At 43.0% G+C, this 27202-nt stretch overlaps 1 protein-coding gene across 1 annotated transcript in view; it reads right to left on the bottom strand.

Moving 5' to 3' along the window:
• Nucleotides 1-27202, bottom strand: part of EMSY (EMSY transcriptional repressor, BRCA2 interacting) — a 1287433-nt gene that overhangs the window by 648245 nt on the left and 611986 nt on the right. Inside the window, exon 10 of the mRNA XM_044072832.1 lies at nt 11974-12144. Within this exon, the coding sequence (XP_043928767.1) occupies nt 11974-12144 (171 nt within the window). The remainder of the gene's footprint in view (nt 1-11973; nt 12145-27202) is intronic.

The raw sequence follows: 27202 nt of genomic DNA, 5'->3' as shown, positions 1-27202 counted from the left end.
GCAAAATAATGGCCTTTGGGTTTTTACAGTTTGAGCTCCATGGCAGCTTGAAGAGGTGGAGTCATTTTCAGCGGTCATTACTTGTACATTAACGCCCTGCTGGAGAACATTCATTCTCTAATCAGGGTGCTGATGTATAGTTTGCCCATTTTCTAAACGCATTAATTTAGATACATTATAAAAGGCCCTCTCACAGATCATCTGACACACTAAGAATGATATCTGATACAACTCTTACTGGTAAAACCAACTGGATAGGTTTAGAAACACAAAAAACCCAAGCAGCATAAAAACCTTCAGGAAGTCAGATAACAGCCAAGAGTGAAGACTCTGAAGGATGACTCCTGAAGTACCAAAGAAGGCCCAAATCCTGATGTCATGTACAAATGATAAAACCTCAAAGTGTGAGCCACAAAGTGGCTGCAGCAATGTCATGGATGTAGTTTTTTTTTTAAAGTACAAAGAGACACTACATGCCAGAAAAGGAACGTCTGAGGCAGCACTTCTAACATTGGGAATGGGAAGACACGACTGTTAAAAGCACTTGTGAAGAACTGCTTGGCAAGTGCAATCTCATCCCTTTCCAAAGAGAGGGTAAAAGAATTAATCCAGATAAAATAACTTCAGTTGGCAGATCTAGGAGACACACACTGATACCAGCCCTGTGGGAGGAATACAGACGCCTTGCTGAAGTTGTCGCTTTTGTGAAAAATGTCAATGCAAGGTTCATACCTTGCTGAAGTTTCAAGTAGTTGATTCAGTTAAGTAGGTGGATGGAGGAGTGTTCCTGTCTTGGGCCTCTCATTAGAACAAGAACACTTGTCCATCTACCTACTTAACTGAATAAACTACTTTAAATTTGAACAAGGCATGAATGCTGCCTTCACATTTTCCACAAAAATCACAAAGTAAGCTGTGCACAGCACTACATGGTCATGTCTGCCCCACGAATGGTTCTATGGGGGAGCCACACATGAAGACTGGAAATATTAAGCAAGGTCAGTACTCGTGACTCAGGCTGCATGTATAGGGACTCACAAGCTTCTCAACAATTCCTGTGTCTGTTCAGTTACATCTCTCTGGAAAAACTTCATGTGCACTGGATAACACAGATCTTACTGTGAAAGTTTCTGACTCAAAGGTGCACTTCTTATTTGGTCCAGAGCCCTAAAACCACTACTGGGTGAACGGGCTTTCACAGAACACGCTTTTGGTCACCACTGCTACCCACCACAGATTCATCAAGGGGTCCCTTACACCAGTGGTGTCTGCCTTTTGGACACCAGATTTGTCAGGTTCCCTCAGAATGGGTTTACTCACACTGAATCTTGCCACACTCACTCAATTACTAGGTCAATTATGTGGTCAGTGGAAAGAATCACCCAAGATGTACCTGCAACAGTACAAAAAGTCGCCATTAGAATCTCAGCAGGGGAGGGGAGGTTCCTATTGACCAAACTCACCCAGCCATAATAGTCTCAGTATTTCCCAGAATCTGATGCAATTTGGAGGTTTCTGTGGGGATCTCACCTACTCATCGATATTTGAATCGACTAAGAAAGACTCTGTTGGGGGGGGCCTATGTGCTTCCTTTTCCACATCCTCTTCCTGGGCACATTTATAAGTAAAGTGAATGGCTGGAAAAAAGAAGTGCGACCCTGAGGGTTGACCTTTTGTAGCCTCTCCGGAACTTCTGCCTCTGGGACTTATGACTAGTGCCCACAGCTACAAACTACTGGGTACTGAGGGATGGAACAGGAAATGATGCGTCAGTTTCATCTCATCTTCTCTATAGAAAGTACAGCTGTGCAAGTTAAACTTACCAAAACAGTAAAATCTCTCCTTCACTGGCTGGTGTGAATAAGCACAAAACTATCATTTTGTGAAATCACTGCCCTTCAGCTATTTAAATCTGTTGGCCATCCCACTGTATTCCACAGTACCAGAGTACAAAAGTGCCCACCCCCCTTTCAATCTATCTTCCTCTTTTAAAGAACGGCTCTCCCACTTAGACAGCTTTCATACCTAACTGCTTAGTGTACACTGCAGTGTTTAGGATCAACCATTTTCCCCCCTTACCTTTAAACATCTAATGCTAGACCACCAGTTAGTGGAGAGCTCACATTCTGCCTCTCGGTAGTCATCTTAGGATTAGTGCTTCTGTTTTCTACTGGTGAGAGAAGGAGCGCAGTGACATTATTTCCTACAGACTTCTGATCACCAGAAAGCCTAATAACTGCTTTATAGGTGACAGCTTGGAATCTGTGCTTAAATTCTGATCCTGGTGAGAGTAGGAGCAGAGCGCATTGATTCCTGACGGTTTCTGGTTGGAGAGCGAGTGTCTGTGCTTAATGTTCCTGATTGGTCTGGTTGCTATTCAAGGCATCTACCAGGAAAAGCTTACATGCCTACAGACCTGGCATCATCTAGGACAAGATTGTGGATCACTAAACATGTTGTGGCCTGCTTCTCTTCTTGGGATTGGTGCTAACATTTGGCTTCTGCTGAGGGAAGAAGCAAAGGAGCATTGTATCCCAACAAAGTGAAGCAGTGGTGAGATCAGCATTAGTAGTAGCTAGGCAATAGCCATTCATGCGACTCCCCTCTTTTCATCATTCTTGACAAGCTAATCCTTTGTTTTCAGTACATACTGCTTGATTTGTTTCTAACTTTAGAATATCCACCTAAATACTTCATCCTTAAATTTTCAGGGTCTGTGCATCAGTTTCCCCTCAAGTGTTTGGCAATGCTCTGTACAGACTCAGACACCTTGAGTGACATTTTTCCTATAAAAGCACAAATTAAATTTCTTCAATACCTAGTTGCACACAGGACAACTAGTTTGTAGTGACCAGCACCGCCCCCATAGATGCAAATTGCATACTCTTGACAGTGGTTGATATTCTCATCTAATCAATAAAAAAAGGGTCTGTTGACATGGTTATGATTTTTCCTACTGTCTCTGTTACTGGCTTGGTGGATATGGACATCCTGAGGTAACGTAGAAATTGCCTCATGTTTACTGACAAACAGCTAATTCTCAAACAAACTGATATAGTATCTGACAGATGTATTTACACATTGTCACTGGAAGCAAAGCTCTCACATGAAAGTACTCCTAATGTCAATAAGCTTGTCAGTTGTACACAAGCTGCAAATATCACACACAACTCAAAGCAGACATATTGACCCACATATGGTGAGGCATTAACACCTTCCTAAACACCAAAGACCTCCTAGATGAAGTACACATAACAAATCCCCTCAGCAGCCCCAAATGCACTCTTTCAAAACACCCAAGGAGAAAGTCATGGTCAGTTGCTTATCACGGACTAGGATCTACCACATTATGCAGGCACTCAGGTTACCACTGGACCACAGTTACTAATATGACTCGGTCATAATCCATGTGGTAGTTAACGACCTGAGATGTACCTCCCTAGACTATATGGAGAGGCATCTTGGAGCTCTAGGAATGTGTCCCAGGCTGGTATGAGCCTAACATTGAGCAGCATTTTACCTTCTCCAAGGATGATGCCACAATATGAACAAAAGATGATTGACTTTAATAATCCGCTTAGTTTTAGGTGTCATTCTAAAGGGGTGCAATTTTTGTCAGCATGGAAGGAGATGGTCAACAGACCATGCTGCTTTGCCAGGGATGCTCTGCACCTCTCCCCTTTAGGCTTTCGAATATTAGCTAAAACATTGTCTTCCCCCCATAGTGCCTTTTTTAGGCAATGCCAAACTGAAAGTACATCTGAAGTAGTAAATCAAAAGAAAATGTAAAGGTATTACTGCTCAATGCTAGGAGTCTAAACAAAAAACTCCACTCCCTAAAAGCTCTCTCTATCCTAGAGAATGCCGATGTTTGTGCGGTCACTGAGACATGGTTTAAAGCTGCAGAGAGCACACCAACAGCGCTAGGTTATAATGCCTTCCACACATTTAGGCTAGCTACTTCACAGGCAGGGAATAAAGGTGGGGGTGTCTCTATTTACATCAAAGATAAATATAATTCAAGGCTGGTCAAATAGAACAATGCACTTGAGCTGCTCCATGTTCAAATCACCATAGGCAAAATCCAATACCACTTCCTTGCAGGCTATAGGTCCCCTCTAAGACCCAGCAAACCCATACCATGTATTTAAACTTATTAGAAACGCTAACCATCCAACTCAATACCATATTCATAGGTGACCTTAATTACCCTATTAACTAGGAATCCTATACGACACCAAACATACATGCAGAGAGAATCCTGGATTTTGTAAACACAAACTCCCTGGACCAGATAGTCAATACAACAACCAGGGGTGCACCCATACTGGATATGGTCCTCAATAATATGGGAGACTGCTGCACACCCTGTACTGTAATGCCTTCCCTGGCAAGGTCAGACCACAAAATGGTCTCCTTTGAAGTAAAAGTAAAACCTGGACCCCCAGCTAAACCTGGAATATTCAGGAACTATTCTAAGGCTAACCTCCTGCTATTAAGTGAGAACCTGGCAAAATTTCAAGCCCCCATAAACCCTGAGAACACTGCTGCCTATGCAGAACTGTTCACAGAAACCCTGTACAAGCATGTTAATAGCTGCAGAGAGGCAACTGTACCCAACTGGAAGAAGTACAGAACCAAACTCAAAACAACAAGCCACCCTGGTGGAATCACAAAATCAATAGGCTGTATAAACAGGAGGAAGAAAGTCATGACAAAAGTTAGGAGGTGTACTACCCAGCAGGATAAAAACACTCTCAAACTAAATAACTCAGAGGACAAATAAAGTCTACCAAAGCCAAATTTGAGGTACGTCTGGCCTCCCAGGCCAAGGACAACCACAAAGCAGTCTTTAGCTGTGTCCGCAACCTCAAAGACAATACACAATTGCGTGCAGAGCTCATTGTAAATGGAGCCACCTGTACTGAGCCGGAAGATATAGCAAACCTCCTTGCTGATAAATTCAGCTCCAACTTTACTTCTCTCTCCACCTCTCAACCTTCCCTCAGGAAATATGAAATACAACTCCCCCTACTATCACTAGGGAACAGATCCTTAATGGCCTCTCTAGTACTGCATCAATGGGCCTAGACAATATCACAGGATGCCCTCTAAATAGCATGAAACATGACCTATCAGGGCCTCTGGAATTATTATTTAGCTGTAGCCTCCAAACAGGCTTCATGCCTCAAAAATGGAGAAAGGCAACAGTCATCCATCTGCACAATGGTGGGCCATCTACAGACCCTGTAAACTACAGACCCATAAGTCTCACTAGCTTTATATGTAAAGCCATGGAAAAAATTCCCATGGAGACTATCAATAGTGATATAGTAAATCTCCAGACATTGGACCCAACCCAGTCTGGTTTTGTCAAGGGCAGATCATGGCTACTCAACCTGGTTGACTTATTTGAGAAAGTCACCAAAGCAATGGATGAGGGTAGAATTGTTTACACTGCCTACCTTGACCTGGCCAAGGCATTTGACACAATACCCCACTCCGGCATTGTTGACAAACTCAAGAGGTTAGGTACAAATCACCCGGTGAATAGCCAACTGGCTCACAGATAGGACCCAGGAAGAGGCCAGTTACAAGTGGAGTCCCTTAGGGATCAGTACTTGGACTGCGCCTTTTTGGCATTTATTTCTCAGACGTCAAGGCCAATGTCAGTGGTCCCTGGCTGACTAAATTTGCAGATGACTGCAAATTAGGAGCGGTCAATGAATCTCACACTGACACAAATGTTCTCCAGGAGGGGCTGACACAAAACTGGTGTCAGTGCCATTGACTAAAACTAAGTGCCAAGAAATGCATAATAGTATCCTTTGGGAAGGCATCCATCCCAGATAACTATCATATTGACAACATACCCCTTAGAGTTGACCTAGTAGTCAGGGACTTGGGGGCAGACAGATCGTAATCTAGCCTTTGACTATCATGTGTCTACAGTGGTGAGGAAATCATTCTATATTGCACAACTTATAAACAAAGGTATGCCATCAAAGTCCAATGAAGTCATTGTTCCACTGTATTCTGCATTCATCAGACTTATCACTTGAGCACAATGCCACCTTTGGTATGTACCTAACCAGGCATATCCAACAATTGGAGCGTCCACAGAGGTTCCTCTCTAAAATAATACAGGGCATAAGTAAAATGTTCTATGCACACCGCCTCAAAGACCCATCCCTGTATTGTCTCCTACAGGCTTTTAAGGGGAGACTATGCCTGGCATTATAGGGCACTGTCAGACCCCACTCTGACGGACCTCCTGCATATCCAAAAAACAAACAGCACCAGAATTATTATCCATTCTAAAGACTTAAACCTTACCTGTGTTATAAAAAGGTCCTGCTGGAGAGATAGGTATGTATCCCAGAGACTACTGCATTTACGGAACAGGCTCCCCTTCCATGTGAAGCAGAGTTCTTCCTTAACCCAATTCAAGTACAACTTGGACAACTGGAAGGGAAACCAGAAATTCATCCCTGGTTTGGCACCTATGTCTCTAATGGGCACAGGTAACCTATAAACAGTTCACTTCCCAAACCCCTGCTTACACTTTTCAAGGGTATCAAGGGTATCAGAACTTGTCAGAGATTTGGGATGCATGGATAGGCTTAAAAGGTCCTTGTGGTCTTTAGTCTAGTAAACACCTACGAACTAGTGCAATAATCTATGAACCTATAACCATAGCTATATGGGTTACATCCTGCCAAGGATATAACAGCCAGCCTGCTTCCAAACTTTCAGGGCACCTTCCATGCCCTCAAACTGTCAGTCAGGCTGACCTGACTAAAAGACAAGTTTGGAAGTAAAGTCCTTCTGAGATTTCCTGCCAGCACAGAGGAGGCGGCTAAGCCACAATAGGACAGTGCTACGAACAAAAAATAAAAGTCTGCATCTTGGCATAAAAAACATACCAAAAACCTAGGGGAGGGAAGGAGTGGCTACCAACACAGTGATCATTCAAACCTCTATTGTTAACTTACTCGACTGTATTACATTCATCGTACTGATCGCTGCTCCAGTAGCCTTAGCTATCTGGTCAGATTACCTTAGCTTACTACATTTGGGGAAGAGGAAGGGATGGGGTCTAGCATTCACTGGGGAATGTTCCTAGCAAAGCTTAATCTGGACCTAGAAAAGGAATCAAGCTTATACGGCTTTGCAAAAGTATGTACACAGGACCAGGTTGCACCTTCTAGAATCCAATCCTTTCCAAAAAGTCACGGATGAAGCCAAGAACCTGGAAGAGGGTCTTGACCCTGCCTGGAATAATTTTGTTATGGTGAGTATAACAAAAAGTTAATAGCCTTAGACAACCCATTTGGAAATAGTCTGTTTTAACAGATTGACCCTTCTTACCTTAACAAGAAATGAACAACTGATCCGAAGTTCTGAAACATTTAGTAATATCAAGACAGTACTATAGTTAAAATAAATGAAGAAATACCAAACCAACAGGCTAAAATCCAGGAACTTTAATAGATGTATCCAAGAGTGGTAAGCGCTTTCACGGTGACCACACTGCTTCACCAGACAACATTAACTAAGAAATGCAAGTCTTTTATACAAAGTGTGACCAATAAAAAGCCCTTAATTATGATGTCATCAAAAAGTTACACATTTTTAAAAAAAAACACATACTGCATTAAATACCTTCATATATCATAACAGCTATAAAAATGTATGCAAACATATTGCACTTATATATAAAAATAAAACATATTATTTATGTCTAAGTCTATGTCCTTTCAGGAAGGTTTTCAGTGAAAAAAAAACATTTAGACCAGGCGTTTTTTCTGCATTCAACAATAAAATCCACTTCTGTTCTATAGTTTGTGCGGTTTTTAAAATCACCTCCTCCTAAATTAGTGTCTAAAACTTGTTATACATTTTTCACTCTTTTGTATATATCTATTAAAGTTCCTGGATTTTAGCCTGTTGGTTTGGTATTTCATTTATTTTATTCTTATTTTTGTCTTACCAACCTTTACCCTGCTATCATACACATTTTTTGCTACAGTGCCTGAGGATACTCCATATCTTGGAGGTCTATTCTCCCTCATTTTATTTTCAGTAAAGAAAACGGGGAGATGGATAGTTTGGAATCAAAGTAAATTCTGATACCACTTTAAGCATAAAATAAGGATTAGTTCCCAAAGAAACCCTGTCCTTATGGAAAATGAGATAAAGCTGGCTCACTACAAGAGCTTGCAACTCAGATAACATTCTTGCAGAGGTCAGAGCAATCATAGCAATCAGTGAATTGCTTTCCTTGTTAAAAACTTCAAGTCAGCCAGACTAGATGATTCAAATGGAGTGAGTGTTAAATTCTCTACAACAAAAGTAAGATCCAAGGAGGGGCCACCAGTTTTCTTGGATGGCTCTTATGCAAAACCCCTTTCAAGAACATTTTGACACGAATCTACATTAAAAGAGGAGGACCCATGGGCAGGCTTGCTGAAATTGCCAATAAATGAACCTAGATGGAGGAGTAAGAAAGGCCATAGGATAGTAACTTGTACAAATATTGTAAAACCAGAGATCTAGCCTTGAATGGGTGATGGTTATGTTGACACCAATTAGAAAACCTATTCCATTTACTAATAAATTATTTTTTTAGTAGCAGACTTTCTTGCCTCCATTAGTGCCTGCTGCACATCCTCAGCAAATAAGTTGTCTAAAAGGAATTAAGACCCTTTTATCCAGGCAGTCAAATGAAATTGATTAAAGTCAGGGTGTATCAAACACTTTTCCTTGTGAGTGTAGATTCAGTCTGTGAGGGGAAGTTTCAGGTAACTGCACCTGGTGGTTTCCAAAAGAAAGGAGAATCAAGGCTGCATGGGCCACAAGGGAGTCACCTTTATGACCTTGGCAGATTTCTTTCTGGATCTTCAGGAGAACCCAAGATATTAGCAGAAAGGGTAGAAAACCATATAGGAACATTCCTGTGCATGGAAAAAAGGCAACTGTCTTCCAGACCTTCTTGCATAGAGTCCTGGAACAGAACCTGGTCAGTTGATTTTTCAGAGAGGAGGCAAAGAGGCCTACTTGAGGAACTCTCCACACAGGGATCAAATCTTGGAAGACCACCTGATTAAGTTTCCATTTGTAAGGGTCTGCCTTGGTCCTGCTCAGCCTGAATGCCACACAGTTTTGCTGTGACAGAATGTAGGTTGCCTGTAGAGTGAGAGTGTGCTGTGAAGCTATATCCTAAGCTAACATGGCTAGTCTGCAAACAGGGCATGACCTGGTCCCCCATTAATAGCTGAAGTACCACAAGTCTGTGGCACTTTCTGTAACCACTCGAGGTCCCGAGGACCAAAGGTGGTTCAGACAGTTGATTGCCTTGATAAGGGTAAGCATCTCATTGATGCTTGCACAGTGGTGCAGCAATTAACATTGTAGCTTCACAGCAAGAGGCTCTCCTATTTGATTCTCAGCTGGGGTGCCCCTCTGTGCACGTCCTCCCTGTGTTTGCATGGGTTTCCTCCGGGTGCTCCGGTTTGCTCCCACATTTGAAAGACATGCATCTGGAGCCTTTCTCCCTGAGCCTCCCCTGAAAATGGGCTCTCGTCCCAGTTGGACTTGCCTGGTAAACCAATGTAAAATAAATAAATGTATGAGCTTGCACCTGTTCTTGGTATCCCACACCCCCTGCAGTTTTATCCCTCCTGAAACTGCTTCTCATTCAAAGTCTGAAGCATCTGTGGTGACTGACTGCTTTGGAGCAGGGAGGGAGAAGGGGAGATCTGGACTTAAGGATATCTTTCGTCTCCAAAGGATTTCTCTTCTGACAACCCCAGCATTGGGATTTGGGGGAAAAAAAAAAGGATATTGATGTTGGGACCGGATACCACTGTATCCTCCTCATGCAGAGTCCTGCCAGGGGTATTATGAGAATCACAGATGCCATGAGACCCAAAATCCTGAGGTATTCCCCACAGTGACGGACGTTTGAGTGGAAAACCTTAGAAATAAAGATCTATTGCTTTTTTTTTCCCCCCTGTGGAAGAAAAGCTGTTTGAACTGAGGTATCTAGCTGACATCCCAAGATCACAATCCTGTGCAAAGGAGTCGAGAAAGAATTTTGAATCCTCTCTTGGAATCCCAGCTTGTGTAAGACATCTCTCACCTGAGAGAGAAATTCTTGATGCTTTGAAAAAAGGCTCTAGAAAGTTAAGCAAGTTGTCTAAACATGGAAATATCTTCTGAGGAATGAGAAACCTTGGCGCTCTCCCACTGAGAACACTGGCACATTCTACCAATAGTTTCAGAGAAACCCCTACAGAGAGAAACGAAAACAGAGCTCTCGTCAGAGTCTGAATCAGAAATCCGAGGAAAACATTGCATCAGTTCCTGCATCTTCCTGTTCAAATTCAGAATCTTGAATCTTTTCAGAAAAACAATCCAGTTTCTTTTATCAGAATCTATTTTACAAGGATCAATAGCCTGAATTAAACCCTGAAGCAGACCCAGTAAACTACTCCTGTCCAAAGAAACCTGAGGAGTAATAGACACGTGCTTCGTTTTCTGTTTCACAAGAAAAATATGGCCAATTGTTACTAATGGCAACAGCAGCTTCTCCACAGATGGGCACAGCATTCTGACACAACAGAGAAACCTTCCCAGTTTCCTCTTACAGGACAGGCAACAGAGATCCTTCCTTGCACACTGACATGATCCTAACAGAGAATGTGGCTAACCCCAGTCCACAGTGACTGTATGTGCTACACCACAGAGATCGAAGTAAAAAGACGGAGGTACAACAAATGGCCACAGCAGAGTCACCCACCCGTGGCTGAAGCAAACTGCCAGCCTGCTGTAGTGGCAAAGGCTGTTTGCTTACATTTTTCATTTTGTGGCTGGAAAAAGGACCAACCATGGGCCTGGTATTCTGTTCCATGATAAAGCTGAAAATAGTGCCTCTTTCCCGGTAAAGACTAGCAGCAACAGACAGTAAACACTACCAGTACACCAAAGTTACTTTTCTGACAGTAAAAGAAACACTCCAGCCTCAAAAAAGTAGAACAATTTCTCCACAAAAAAGTTTTCAGTTACTTTACACCACTTTTAGACCAACAGAAAAAAATGAGTGCTCTGTTTAAAAGTACATTACAGTTCCATGACAGTCCATTAAAACACAATGTCCCTACCTTTAACATAACTTTCCTGAAGAGAAAAGTAATACAACATCAACAAAATTAAGAAAATGGAAGTTTACCCCCCCCAAAGAGAACTTATCTGCACAGCAAAGGAAAGTACAATCCGACAGTCGATCCTCAAACGCCTCAAAGGAGCATATTATTCTGCAGCAGCAAGGCTCCGAAGGGTTTTGTACCCTAAAGCTTTGAAAGCTGTTATATCCTTGGCATACAAGCTAAGGCTACTGCAGCAGTGATCAATATAATGAACACAGATTCATTTGTCAAAATATTTATATCAAAACATTTTTCAGAAAACAAAGCACACATTAAATTCAAACAAATTTGAACAAAGGTTAAAAAACAGGTAAAACAAAAAAAAACTACAATACCAAGTTAATTTATCCATAAAAATACATATGCACATTTAAATATCAAAAATGCAATACGTAGTCAAAAAAATGCAATTCAAAAAATGTTTACAACTCAGCAGATACACAGATTACTGCAATGAGTCTAGGGGAGACCAAAAGACAGCCATTTATCTTTACAGGCTTCAGGCTTTTTTTTCAGATCTACTTAAACTCACATGATTTATCTATATTTAAAATCATCCAGAGATTAATCACTTCTAATATTAAAATGTGGGTGGATCCCGCTTTTTAGCATTCTAGCAGAAAAGCAATTTAGTATACTAACCCCTCTAGACCACAAAAACTAGTCTTAAACCATTTTAATTCCGAAGAGAATTATGCCCAAGTATGGTGTTCAGTGAGGTAATGAAGGCAAAGAAATGCAACACAAAAATGTGGATACATACCAGAAACAATACTGCTGGTTATGATCTTCCCCCCTAAGGTCGCCAGCGATTTTGGTACCACCGTGATGATGCTTCCACTAGTGGTTTTAACATAAGTAGCACCTGTGGAGGTAGTCATACGAGCACCAATGGTAGGGGTGACTGCTGGACGGGAATAGGTAGCCTGGGAACCTGTTTCAAAGGAAAAGCAAAAACAATGCAAAGAAAACACTAGAATAAATATCTTCAGTCACTCCAGAAACAAATACGCTCTATCAATAAATTATTCTGTAAAATATCAATATTACTTTTCTGGTCTCAATTGGCAGCTTCCAGTTCTATAAGCTGGAAACCAGAATAAGTATCTACAGGTTCTCTTACAGTGGTCGATATAAACACATTACATCAGGCAGTTATTGAAAAATGAAAGGATGTATTGGCACAAAAGGCTTCACAGTCCACATACATACATATATATTTAAATAATTAAAATCAGAAAATGGAGACATTAAGTACTGTCCTAAGGCTATACACACAGTGCAAAGTATGTCACTTTACTTCCTGATGCATCCTGGTATGGAAACACAAACAGCTGTACTCGGGTAACATATTTAGAACTGTAAGCATCTAGTGCAGACAAGCATACTGCAAATTAAGTACGATTTGGGGCTCACTTCTCTGACAATCATTCCAATTTCCACAACTGCTCTAAAAAAGCACTGTTGTGCCCCAGCAACCTACATGTGGCATCACAGCAGTAATCAATTCTTCCTGGATTCCTGCAGCCTAAGAAGGTACAGTTGTGCTACTGCTACAACTACCTACAGGTCCAGGTGACATGAGGACAGTGACTGGTGGTTTTTAAAGTTCCGGCAGCTAAGTGTAGCTGAGCTAGCTGTGCCTCAGCTATGTACAGGCAGCATAACAGTGAACAGCGGGTTCCAGACTACTGCAGCTGCATAGGTTCAGAGGTGTGTACTAGGCTAATGGCCCTGGAGCCTTTACAAGCCTAGCCCATAGAAGTGCCTTGGCATCGTGCCGCCCGAAGTTAGTTCCCAGTGCCTCTATCAAGTAGATCCACTGGAGTGATCCCCGGGAAGAATTTTATATATATATATATATATATATATATATATATATATATATATATATATATATATATATATATATATATATATATATATAAACATACACACACACACACACACACACATACATGTGCTATTCTTCAAAATTAGCAGCATTGTTTCCTGCTTATAAAAGTCAGTTCTTCGCCTGGCTCTCTCCCTAACAGGACTGAAATCCACCACTGCTCCCAAAAGATCACCGACTTGTAGATTTTCTGCATAGCTGTAGACATGCAACAGATGCCCTGTTACTTGTCTAACCAATCATTTACCAGAAACAACTTGTGCTGTTGCTTTCTGAACTGCCCAGTCCTGCTCACCTGACGCTGGAACATTTTATAAACAAAAACTCACTTGTTGCTTGTGATAATCCTGTCCTTGACTGTCAAGCAAGAATCCTGCTCTCAACTTAAATTACACTCCCTTCTCTGGATATTTACTTCTACTCTCTCGTATAGCTTCCCAAGGTACATCCAAATCTCATGGAACAAACTTGCCAAGAATATAACAACTGGCCAGCTTCCAAAGCTTCAGGGCACCTTCCACAAGTCCGAACCATTAGTCAAGCTCAAGCCAAGATGACCAAAAAGACAGGTTTGACTTTAAGCCCTTGAGAACTTTCTTGCTGTTGAACAGAGTGCTCCGTGAATGTCTTTTGTGAACTGTCAAGCTTGTGCTGTTTCTTTTTGGGACAGATAACTTCCCTCTTGGGAAAAACCTTCCACATAAAAATGCTTAACTGTATTTTTCCTACTTAGGAAAGTTATTTTTAAGCTAAGAGTTTGTGATTTAAAGGACTGTTACAAGATTTTACTGTACTTTTAAATGGCAGCACCATTTTTTTCTGTCAGTTAAAAGTTGTTTAAAGTAGTTGAAAAACTTTTTTTCCTGTGGATAAACTGTGTTTATGTTACTGTTTGGGGGATGGCACAGTGTTTTAAAGTGCTTTTGAATATGTTTTTGCATGCAAAAAGTGATTTAGTAGCTTTAAATTTTTAGTGGCTTAAACTGCTTGTTTTCACCATGAAAGTGGCGCCATTTTCAGCTTGACCATGGAACAGACTACCAGCCCCACAATTGGTCCTTCTTCCAGCCACAAAGAAAAAGCTAACCAAAAAGCCTTTGCCACCACAGCAGGATAGCAATTTGTCTCAGACACAGAAGGCTGACTCTGCTGTGGCCATAGCTTGCTCCTCAGACTGCTCATCTTTTACTACAAATCCCTCTGATGAAACACCTACAACCACTATGACTGGGGGTTAACAACATCCTCTGAGGCTGTGGGGTCCCCTCAGTGGACAAGGAAGCTCATCTTTTACTCTGGATCCCTCTGATGAAACACCTACAACCACTATGACTGGGGGTTAACAACTTCCTCTGAGGCTGTGGGGTCCCCTCAGTGGACAAGGGAGCTCATATCTTTTACTCTGGATCCATCTGATGAAACACCTACAACCACTACGACTGGGGGTTAACAACTTCCTCTGAGGCTGTGGGGTCCCCTCAGTGGACAAGGGAGCTCATCTTTTACTCTGGATCCCTCTGATGAAACACCTACAACCACTATGACTGGGGGTTAACAACTTCCTCTGAGGCTGTGGGGTCCCCTCAGTGGACAAGGGAGAGCTACTCCTATTGGTCCTGGGAGAGAAAACACTTCCCTGTTTAGTCCAAATATTGCACACATTCTTGGGGGAAGAGACCACCCAAATGTAAGCAAAGTGCAAACACTGTCTCACAAATAGAAACCGCTACACATAACACATACAAATAAGCCTCTAATGCAAAACACCTCTAAACCAAATGTCCTGGTCACAGGGGACTCCACAGTGACACATAGATGTTCGCCTGACCAGACTGAACAAGGAGAAGACCACAGTCAGCTGCCCGTCAGGATCCAACAGATCACACATCCACAACAAATACCGTTATTACACTGTCATGGTCCATGTTGGGGTGAATGACTTGAAACATACCTCTCTATACTACATGATGAGAGATATTACAAAACTAAATGCTCAGACTGTGTGCCCCAGGCAGGTATGACCCTAGCCCTAGGCAGCATTCTACTTTCCCCCAGGATGATGCCACAGTATAAACAAACAAACAAAAAAAATATGACAGACCTCAACAATTAGCTTAGCTTCTGTTGTCAGTCCAGGGGGATCCAGTATCTGTCAGTTTGGGATGACATGGTCGACAGGCCACTCTGCTTTGCTAGAGATGGTCTGCACCTACATTTGGATACTGGCAAAGGCGCTTGCCATAAAAAAGGCACTATTATGGAGGAGGCAATGTCACAACAACAAAATTTTTGATGTAACAAAATCCACCTGAGGCAAACTCAAAAGTTATGCTAGCATGAAACTGCACTCTCTGGAAGCACTCCTCATCTTGGAAGATACTGACATCTGTGCAGTCACTGAGACACGGTTAAGGCTGTTGAAAACAGCTCAGCCGTGCAACGCTACAATGCCTTCCACACCTTCAGACCTCAAAATGAGCATATAAAAAAAAAGGTGGAGGGGTATCCATTTTCATTAAAGCAAAGTACACCTTGAGACTGGACAAACAGTATGACTCACTTGAACTACTCCATGTCCACTTAACTCTAAGCAAAATACCCTACCACATGGATTTCCAGCTATAGGTCCCCAACCATGAACCAAGAAAAGCACACCACCTACCTGGACTTACTAGAATCACTCTCCATACAGCCCAGCACCTTAGTCATAGGTGATTTCAACTAGCCTTTCATCAACTGGGTGACATACAGAACCGCAAACACTTTTGCTCAGAGGTTCCTGGACTTTGTTAATTCAAATGCTCTGGAACAGATAGTCTGCACCCCCACAAGGGACTCAGATTTCCTAGACACAGTACTCACCAACATGGGGAGTCATTGCACCCCCCCCCCCGTGTCATGTCTTCCTGGTAAAGTCAGACCATAAAACTGTTTCGTTCAAACTATTGGACATGACACCCTCACAGGAGCAAAAAACTGAAGAACTTTTCCAAAGCTAATTTCAGACTACTAAGCAATGCTTTATAAAAGTTTTATACTCCTCGCACTCGCAGAAAATGCCTCGTATGAAGAGGTGTACTCAGACACCCTGTACAAACACTTAAGCATTTGTATAGACTCGCCTGTACCTGACCAGATCAAAACCAGGTCCTCCTGAAAAAACAAGCCACCCTCGTAGACCTCAGCTATAAACAGGTTATATAACAAGAGGAAGAAACTGATGTCTAAGAATTAGAGGAAACTGACTCAGCAGAGGAAGAATTCCCTCCTCAGCTTGAAAAAGCAAATCAGAAATCTTGTAAAGTTCTCTAAAACTAATTATGAAGCTAAAATAGCATCCCTAGCGAAAGATAATCAAAAGACATTCTTTAATTACGTCCGAAACCCAAAAAGGAATGCCAGCTTTGTCAGAACTTGCAATAGATGGGACCACTCATACTGCACCAGAGGAAATCACAAACCTGCCATCTGACAGACTTGGTGCAAACTTCACCCCCCTGGCCCCACCAGCCATACCCAGTGCCAGTCCTCTGCCTATTACCTCTAGAGATTAGGTCTTAACTGCACTCTCCACGGTCAAAAACGCTGCCTCAATGGGACCAGATAACATCACAGGATGCTAATTAAGCAATCCAAAACAGGACCTAGCAGACCCACTTAGCGATCTCTCTAACCATAGCATGAGAAATGGCTTTGCTCCAGTGGAGTGGAAAACAGTGACAATAATCCCCTTGCACAAAGGGGGGGGGGGGCATCAACAGACCCTAGGAATTACAGAACCATAAGTCTAACCAATCTCATCTGCAAAGTCGTGGAACGAATCATCATGGACCTCATCAACAAGGACATAGGTGACCTTCAAACTCTAGACCAACCCAATTTGGCTTTGTTAAGGGAAGAACAAGCTTATTAAACCTGGCGGACTTCTACGAGAAAGTCAAAGCCCTGGATGAAGGTTAGACGATGCATACTGCCAATCTTGACCTGGCCAAGGCTTTTGACACAATCCCCCACTCAGGTGTCATTGAAAAACTCTCGAAATTAGGGATTAACCCTTACATCACTAGATGGTTCACCAATACTGTCAAAGTTGGTGACTCCACCTCTACCAGTAGGCCAGTCACCAGCAGCGTACCACAACGTTCTGTGATGGGTCCTTTACAGTTCAGAATCTACTTCTCGGACATCCAGGCTAAATTAGATGGCCATTGGCTTAACAATTTCGCCAATGATTGCAAATTGAATGCAATCACTGAATCCCCCAATGATGTTAACATTCTACAGGAAGGGCTAACACAGGCAAATGACTGTTACCAAAGTCACTGTCCAACACTAAACACAAAAAAAAGGCATTTTATTCCCTTTGGCAAAGGAGAATTCCCTGCTAACTAGAGTAATGTCAACCCCCCCCCCCCCGAAAGCTCAAATCCAGTGGTGCAAGACCGAGGAACACAGGTAAATAGCATCTGAAGTTCGACCACCAAGTTTCCTCTGTGGTAAGGTAAAACCATTCAACACTGAGCACCTCATAAGTAAGGGCATCGCACCTCATAAGTAAGGGCATCGCATCCAGGTCTAAGGATGTTACAGCCCAACTGTACATAACCTTCATCACATCACTAATAGAGCAAAATACTCCCTTTTGCATGTACCTCAACAGACACCTGCAGCAGCAGGAGAGACCAGAGAGGTTCCTCACCAAGAATATACAGGGCCTCCAAACCATGACGTACATGGGGAGACTAAAAGCTCTGTCACTGTACTTTGTATTGTATAGGCTGCTGAGAACAGACTTGTGGCTGGCGTACAGGGCAGTCTCCAACCCTGCCCTGATGGATATGTTTCACATGCACAAATCTAATGGCACAACAGTCACTCGCTCTAGGGATCTTAACCTAGCCTGTGACATTAACAGAACAAGCTGGTGAGACTAACAAGTCTCCCAGAGACTGTCGCTCCTCTGGAAAAAAATTCCAAATCACGTTAAGCAGAGCTCCTCAATGACCCTATTCAATCACAACATGGACAAATGGATGGGAGACTACAAATTCACCCCGAGGTGGCACCCATGTCCCTTATGGACAGGGAGAGCTGGTGTTGACCATAGACTAGCTCTGCAAAAAACTTAAGGACAGATGGGCCAACATGAGATTAACATGACTAGGCTTGTACAGGCTCTATGGCAGCTAACTTTGTAACCTACTATGAACCTATTGCTGACATTTACAACACTGTTGTCCGCATTTTTTTCTTGTCAAAAAGAAACAAAACAAACATGTAGCCGCTCCTTCTAAAATTCCCTTATACAGGAGTAGTTTACTGGGTCTGGCTCAGGGTTTAATTCAGGCTATTGATCCTTCTCAAAGTGGTTTCTGGTATATAAAAAAAAAAAAATAGAGATACCTCTTCCTGAAGAGATTCAAGATTCTGAATCTGGACAGGGAGATGGAAGAGGTGGATGCAGGTTTTCTCCTCATTGTCTGATTCTCCCTATGGGGAATTTCTCTTTTCCTGATAGTATTTCTAGAATGTGCCAGTGCTATTAGTGGGAAAACACAGACATTTTTCAGTTCCTCAAAACAGAAGGAACCTTCACCTATTCTTCCAGTTCTGTCAGCTTTGGAGGATATGCATGTGTTAGTGCCCACAACTTTCCTGACAATCATCCAACTGCCCCTAAAAAGGCAGTTCCTCAGTCTTACATTTTTATATACAAATTCCAAACCTGAGGCACAGCTACAGCTTTAGTTAACCTACTGCTGCTAAACATTTACTATTTCCAATCCTGCTCTTTCGCACAAGGATGGGAAAATTATAGGTAAGTATGGGGAAAAGGGTATACACTTCTGTAATTCTGATTTTCAGAATTTTGATTTGTCATACACTAAATGCTTATTCTAACTGTGAAAGTATCAGGAAAGTTTTGTCTGAAGTTTCTTCTTCTTGTGAGGAAGAATCTACTTTAAATAAATTTAGTTTCTTCCATTTTACAAGATCCCAACTTATTTATGTTATGTAGTCCTATCTTGCCGTAATTTATTTATTTTTATTTATTTATATTTATTTATATTTGTTGACCGGGAGTGTCCGACTGGATGTAGGTCCATTTTCAGCGGAGGCCCGGGGAGAAAAGCTCCACAGTTAAAATAAACAGACAGTAGTTACATTGGATTACATAGCAATTAACAATTTACATAGCAATTACTTACAACATATTTACAGATGAAGAACATAGTACATCAGTAGACAACTAGAATCTTTATCTGTGAAGTACATAACAGACATTAACAAATGTTACAAGAAGAAGTTCCTGCTGTATAATAAGTACTGGCTTATGAGCAGCTGAGCTTGCTATAATCAAGGTAGTTAGTGGAGTGGAAAGAAAGGTAGTGGTTGGATGGGGAGGGTGATATTAGAGTGGGAGTTGCAAGGGTATAGCCAGCATGTTTTTAGGTGCGCTTTTAGTAAAGTTTTGAAGTGGGTGCATGCTGGTACGGAGGTAATTGTGGGTAGAAGGGAGTTCCATAATTTGGCTATGGTGCAAGAGAATAGTGCTTCACCAGCAGAGTTATTGGCTTTAGTGATCTGCAAGTGATTTTTGTTGCTGGATCTTAGTGGTCTGGTGGTGCGATAGGGTTGGAGTAGATTCTGGAGGGATGGGACATTTAGTGGATGATTTACTAGTTTGTGGGCAAGTGAGAGTTGATACCACTGAAGGAGGTGAGGGAGTTCAAGCCAGCCCAGTTCAGCAAATGAGAGACAGTGGTGACTACGGTAGGATGCCCCTGTGGCAAATTTGGCGATTTTGTTGTAGCAGGTCTCTAGCTTGTTTAAATCACATTGCCTTAGGTTGGTATATATTGGACAGGCATAAAGTAGGGTGGAGATAAGGTGGGAATTTGCTATTGAAATCTTTGCTGCTTTGGTGAGAATTTGCTTATTTCTGTATAGCGCTCCTAGTTTATTGTGGACTTTTTTATGGTCAACGATATGCGAATGTCAAATTTTAGTTTATTGTCTATTTCCACTCCTAGCAATTTGGTGTGTTCAGTTGGGTATATAGTGGTGTTGTCTTTTGCTGTGATGTTAAAGTGAGAGTTGTTTTGAGTATGTTTGGTGGGTTGGAAGATGAGTAGTTTAGTTATGTTTTGGTTGAGTATTAATTGGGCATCGGATAACCAAGTTTCAACAGAGGAAGATCTTCCTGTGTGACTTTTTGCAGTTTGGCTAGGGACTGGGCTGAGCAGATGATGGTTAAGTCATCTGCATATTGTATGAGTGTGCCATGTTTGGTGGCAGAAGCTAGATTATTGGTGAAAACAGAGAAGAGTAGGGGTCCAAGGATGGATCCTTGGGGAACCCCTATGGAGACAGGTAGTTGGGGAGATATGTCATTCTGCCATACAACGGATTGTTGGCGGTCAGACAGGTAACTCTGAAACCAGTTGGTGACCGATTGTGAGAAGGATAGGTTATTGACAGAAATACGTTGTTTGTGTGTAATTCTTGCTGGAAGGGCTCGGAGCCGATATTCAGCTCCGACTCAGCCGATACTAAAGCTCGAGAGCTTTTACTGGCTCAAGGCTAGCCCCTATTCCATGGTGCCTAACGGCAATTCCCCAGATCTTATTTGCCGTGAAAGCTTTGAGGTTGTGTCTTACTGGCTCGTTGGCGAAGTAAAACGATTTTTTACTATATTTAGTCCTTTTCTACCTTTTTTTTTCTATCTGATATATATATATATATATATTTATTGATAGTTTCTTCTTTCTTGTGCGACTGTTTTTTAAAGTTTTCAACCCCTATTCCTCCCTTAGGACTGTATGGCCCATTTAAGTTAGAGGGCCGTAGTGCCTGTTTAAGTTAGAGGGGGCCTTTCCTCCCTGTGTGTGTGTGACTGAAAGAACAAAACTTTTCTTCTCTTTATTGTTGTAATACTGTTATTTTCCCTTGTCTTAGTGTTTGAGAATGTCTAAAGATAAAGATAAGGATCATCGCCCTTCGGGGTTCAAAAAATGTGACATGTGTGCAGAAAATGTCTCTTACAGACAGCCACACCAGTTGTGTATATTGTCTTGGTGAAGCCCATTTACAGGAACCCTGCACCTTCTGTCACGCTTTTAGCACAAGAGTGTTGAACGAAAGGAAGAGAAAATTCATTGACAGGGGTCTCATAACCAGTTCCTTCCAGGAACAGCTGGAACTTGGTCAGGCAGCTCCAAAATCTTCAGAGAAAATCATCGGCCCCGACTTTGGAGCTGACCAAAAAGTCTAAAGTGTCGGAACCAAGGAGTTCCGGTTCCAACTCTGCTTCATCTTCGGTGCAGTCTATTTCATTGGTTCCGAGACGGTCTTCGGTACCGAAGATTTTGCCCGACATCAAGACTGTATCACTTACTTTGAGATCTCCTATTTTGGAGAGAAGGAGGTCTCCTTCGGTCTCCACCAGATCCTCCAGGACCCTATCAGATGAGGACATGGAGAGGGTGGTGAAGAGGTTGCTTTCGGATTCAGCTCTGGCTAGAAAATTGACCCCTCCAGACCCAAAGGTCTCGGAGCCGACCCCCTTACCGATCACTGTTCCTCCTCCGGCTGCTTCGCTCTCATAGCCTATTATATCAGGTTCCTCTGTCTTTGACACTTCTGCTTCAGGGATTCAACCTGTTCCCTTGGAGCCAATTACTCTATCCTCGATGGCTCAGTCTGGAGCTGAGGGTTCTGGGAGCGGACGCTCTCAAGTCGACTTCGAGGGGGACAGTCACCCTGGGTTCTCGTTGGAACCGACCCTCCCTCTCGGAGCCTTGGCTCAACTCAGCTCGGCTCCCACTTCTGCTTCGGAGCCGTTCCCTCTTGCTAGGAGTCGACCATCTGCCCCCTTGGAGCAGAGGTATTCTTCGGAGTGGGGGGGGGGCTTTCGAAGCTATAGAGAAGGCTTCATCCTCTGCCAATGCCATTCCTTTTCAACCTGTGTCCCTCCAGCAGCAGGCAGCAACCTCTTCCTCCCTGCCACCCCCACAGTGAAGGGAACCAGAGATCCAAGTAGCCCCCCATTGGAGGTCCCTCCTCTTCAGAGACCTCCCCAGATTATCCCACTGGAGAACTCCCTCGGAAGAGGTTATGTAAGAGGAAACATGTCGACTCCCCTGAGTCTGTCACGTCAGACACTGATTTAGAGGAATCAGAAGGGTCCCACAGATCTCCCTCTGAGGATGTCTCCTTCTCTGACATCCTAGAAATCCATAGACAGAGGGGTAATTAGAAGACCTCTAACCCTACTGAGGATGAATCAGTGTATCTTGAGGCCTTTGACTCCCGACCCTCCACCTCTTGGGTGACACCGCTTTATGACCAACTTTTGGGGGTCATATCGCAGAAAGCATGCACCTCTCCAAATTCAGTGGAAGCCGTCCCGAGGAGGCCAAACAAATTTATGACAGCATCTGAGGACAAGTCTTTCCTTAGTAAGGGAGTTCCAGTTGATGCTATGGTGGTATCAGCAGCCACCAAGAAGGAATTATCTGAGACATCATCTAATATCCATCTTCCTAACAAGGAGTCCAGGATGATGGATAGGTATGGAAAGTGTACTTTTTCTTCAGTGGCATTGACATTAAGATCGCTGAATTACCCGACTAATTTACTTATCTTCAGAGGGATTTCCTGAAAGAGTTAGGAAATACCCTCCAGGGTTCAGTAGCTCTGGGTTCCATGGACAAGGTTTCTGTGTAGCTCTCCACCCTTACTTCCATAGCTAACTCCTCCATGAGGCTGATCTCATATGCGGCAGATGGAGCAAGCAGGGCAGCCACAGCAGAAATATCCCTCAGGAGGCATTCAGATGCGTCTTTGTAATTTTACGGAATCCTTCAAGTCTTCCTTCACTAATGTTCCCTTTGATGGTTATCTCTTTTTGGACCAAGTGAGAGAGACTTTGACTAGGTGCAAGCAGGAAGGAAAAACCTTACCTGCCGTTGGAGTCAGTTTCTCTCTCCCATTCAGACCCTATCCCAAGGGTAATACAGGAGGGAAAATGTGGTTCCGCAAATCCCAAAAAGGTTTTCCTCAGACACAAGATGAACCCTCCCCCAGGGGCAGAGGGGGAGGATATAATGGAAGATGCCGATCCCAAAAAGGTTTTCCTCAGACACAAGATGAACCCTCCCCCAGGGGCAGAGGGGGAGGATATAATGGAAGATGCCGATCTCGCAGCAGAGGAGGTCCGCAACTTCAGGGAGACAGAGAAGCTTTCTCTGATCGTCCCTTTCATCAACCCGGAGGGGTTGCCCGACTGTCCATCTCTGGAGTCAGTCGGGGGTCATATATCACTGTACCCAAGCACCTGGCTATCACTCAAGATCGTTGGGTACACACAATAATATCCAGAGGTTACCAGATTCTCTATTTCCGAACCCCCAATAAGCCTGTCTATTCCAGACGTACCACCTCATCCAACTAGACCGTGCAACATCAGAGGTCATCTCGCTGCTGCAAAAAAGAATTATTCAAGAAGTCCCTGCAGAACAAGTAGGATCGGGAACTTACTCTTGATTCTTTTTAGTTACAAAAAAGACAGGGGACTGGAGATCAATTCTAGATCTCAGCAAGCTCAACAAGCATGTAAGAAAATCAAAGTTCCGAATGGTCACTCTGCAGTCGATATTTCCCTTTATCGGGAAAGACAACTGGATGTGCTCAATCCATCTCCAGGATGCGTACTACCACATCAAAATGGACAGGCACTTAGACACTTATGCTTCTGGCTGGTAGCCAGTCATTTTCAGTTCAGAACACTGCCCTTTGGCCTCACTACAGCCCCCAGAGTGTTTACCCAAATGTATGGCAGTGGTAACGGCTCATCTGAGACGTTAAGGATTCCAGGTGTTTCTGTACCTATATGACTGGCTCCTCACTGCTACCACCAAGCATCAACTCATAAGGACCAGGGACGAGACTCTATCCTTGTGCGCCAGCCTAGGCATCACTGTCAACTTGCAAAAGTCAGTCTTATCTCCCTTGCAGCATATTGTATATCTAGGCTCAGAAATAGACACAACCACCATGTCAGTAAAGCTAACACAAGAAAGAGTGGAATCTCTGCACAGTCAGGTCAGATAATTATTAAACAAACAGAGTCTAGGCCAGAGTAGTCCATGTCCTAGGGACTATGGCTTCCGCCATCTTATTAGTTCCTCTTGTTCGCCTACATATGAGGATTCTCCAATAGATGCTATTTGCACAATGGTTGATGCAAGACCTTCCATTGTCTCACCAGATATTAATAACAAAGGCATGCAAAAGGGATCTGACATGGTGGTTACACAAGAAACAACTTTTTCTAGGTCGTTCACTTGTTCCTCCCCAAGAGAAAGCAGCTTTGACCACGGACGCTTCCCAGACAGGGTGGGGGGGCATTATCTGGAAATGACAGTCCAAGGTACTTGGCAGAACCACGAGAACCACTTACACATCAATGTTCTGGAGAGGAGAGAGGTGCTATATGCTTTGCAAGCACTTAACAGCTCCCTTCCCATCGAAACAACTGCGATTCAGTCAGACATGTCTGCGTGTGGTGCATAAACAAGCAGGGGGGAACCAAGTCTTACCCGCTTTGCAGAGAGGCCTTAAGAGTTTGGAGATGGGCGATGGATACTCAATGCTTCCTGATAGTGACAAATATCCCGGGGAAATCCAACGTAATAGCGTACAAACTCAGCCAAGAAATTCTGATGCCTCACGAGTGGTCCCTGAATCCAATGGTTGCGAAAGAGATCTTTCACAAATGGGGCCAGCCTTGCTGCGATCTTTTTGCTACTCACCTGAACACCAAATGCAGCAGCTACTTTGTCCTCATTCCCCATCCGGGGATGTCACCCAGGGATGCTCTAGTTCACGACTGGCCCCCGGGACTTCTTTATGCCTTTCCTCCTTTTCCACTCATTCTCAAAGTTATACAGAAAGCAAGACAGTTGAGGAGTTCCTTGATCCTGATTGCTCCTTACTGGCCCCGACAAGTTTGGTTTCCTTTCCTGTGGCCCTACCTCTTGGAGGAACCACGGATTCTGGACCCATCTCCAGAGCTCCTGATTCATCAATCGGGATAGTTCCATCCCTCCATCCACACCCTCAAATTAACAGCATGGCTGCTCCAATTCCAGGAATAGCCAGGTGTATTCCCTTATCCCCAGCGGTCAAACACATTCTAATTTCATCTCATAAACCCTCCACCTAGAAAACTATATTCTAGCAAATGGAAAAGGTTTTCCCTTTGGGCTACAAGTCGAGGCTTAGATCCATACACTGCTCCTTTAGAATCCATTTTATCCTTCCTAACAACAATTTTTCATGAAGGAGCGGCAGCCGCTACAGTTAGAGTTCAATTAGCTGCCATTTCCAATTTCCATTTTGGTTTCATGGGAAATCCAATCATGCAGCACTCCCTGTGTAAAACTTTCCTAAAAGGAGTTCTTCTTAGGCCCCCAATAAAACCACCATTAGAACCCTGGGACTTAAACTTACTCCTCTCATCTTTGATGTCTGCACCCTTTGAGCCATCTTCGTCGTCAGACCTAAACTTGCTGTCATGGAAAACATTGTTCTTGGTAGCCATAACATCTGCTAGGAGAGTTTCAGAACTGCAAGCTCTATTCCACCTCCTTACATTATGTTTCACAAGGATAGTCTCTCTCTCAAGACAAACCCTTCCTTTCTTCCTAAAGTATGCGCAGAGCACAATCTGAATACCACCATTGAGCTACCTGTGTTCTTTCCAAACCAGTCTAATAAATCAGAGTATTGACTACACCAGCTAGATGTTCACAGGATACTCAGGTTTTATATACATAGGACTAGGAAATCTAATCAACTTTTTATTTCCTTTTCTGACAAAAGGAAAGGCTTGTCTGTTTCTAAAATTACTCTTTCGAAATGGCTTTCGGATTGCATATCCTTTGCTTATCGACAAGCTGGTAGACAATTACCTGTAAAAGCTAAAGGTCACTCTACTAGGGCTGTAGGCTCCCAAATGATACTATTTGTGCAGCAGCTACTTGGGCAAGACCACATACGTTTGTCACTCATTACAAATTGGATTTGGCCTCCCGGGACAAGTCATCCTTTGGGTCCACTGTGCTGAAGAGTCTTTTTGCTTGAGCCACCTGGGATAAAGGTGCTAGGGACGTTGTCCCATCCAGCAAGAATTATGGCGAGATAGGACTACATAACATAAAGAAGTTATGTAGTTACCATAACGTTCCATGTTTGTAGTCCATCTCATCTATATTCTTGTGTCCCTCCCTCCAACCCCCTTCCTGTTTCTGGGGGATCTGGTGAACCCCCTTTTTGGTGCTGCCTGACATTGTTCTTTATGGTCCACCTGGAATGGTTTATACTTCTAATCCTTTGCTGTATTTATATAGCTTCTTTCATATTTTTACCTGATAGGTATTTATTGCTTTCTTGCATACTAGATCTGGGGAATTGCTGTGAGGAACCATGGCATAGGGGCTAGCCTCGAGCCAGTAAAAGCTCTCGAGCTTTAGTATCAGCTGAGTTGGAGCCGAATATCAGCTCTGAATCCACCCAGCAAGAATATAGGCGAGATGGACTACAAACATGGAACGTTATGATAAGTACATAACTTCTTTTTTACAATGTGTTCATGATACAGTTGATGAGGCTACGGCCACTAGTATTGTTTTGAGGAAGTTTTCCTGGCTGCAGTTTCAGAACTTCCCAAGTAAAGTGGAAAGAGATTTTAAATTATCTTCTGGACAGACATTCAGTTTCTGGTCTCTCTGCTGCAGAGGTTATCAAAAAGTGTGATGAAAGAGGAAAGTTGCTACATGGAATCAAAGATTTTCAGCCCTCCTTTTCCATATCTTCTAAAGGATTTTAACCCCTCACTCAACTTCAGTAAAAAGCAAACTAAACTGCCTCACCAAAATACAGGTAAACACACATTTAAAAAGAAATGGCAAGGGGTTCCAAACAGAACTCGGGAAGGAACCTTGCTCCCCTTTTTGCTCTTTGACAACATACAGTCCGAGACAAATGGATTCTCAAGACCAGTCAAGATTCTAGACTGCAGTGGGAGGAAATT

Source organism: Protopterus annectens, chromosome 5.part1, assembly GCF_019279795.1.
Source record: "Protopterus annectens isolate FY-2018-M chromosome 5.part1, PAN1.0, whole genome shotgun sequence".
Taxonomy (NCBI): domain Eukaryota; kingdom Metazoa; phylum Chordata; order Ceratodontiformes; family Protopteridae; genus Protopterus; species Protopterus annectens.
This window is presented reverse-complemented; position numbering and strand designations above follow the sequence as displayed.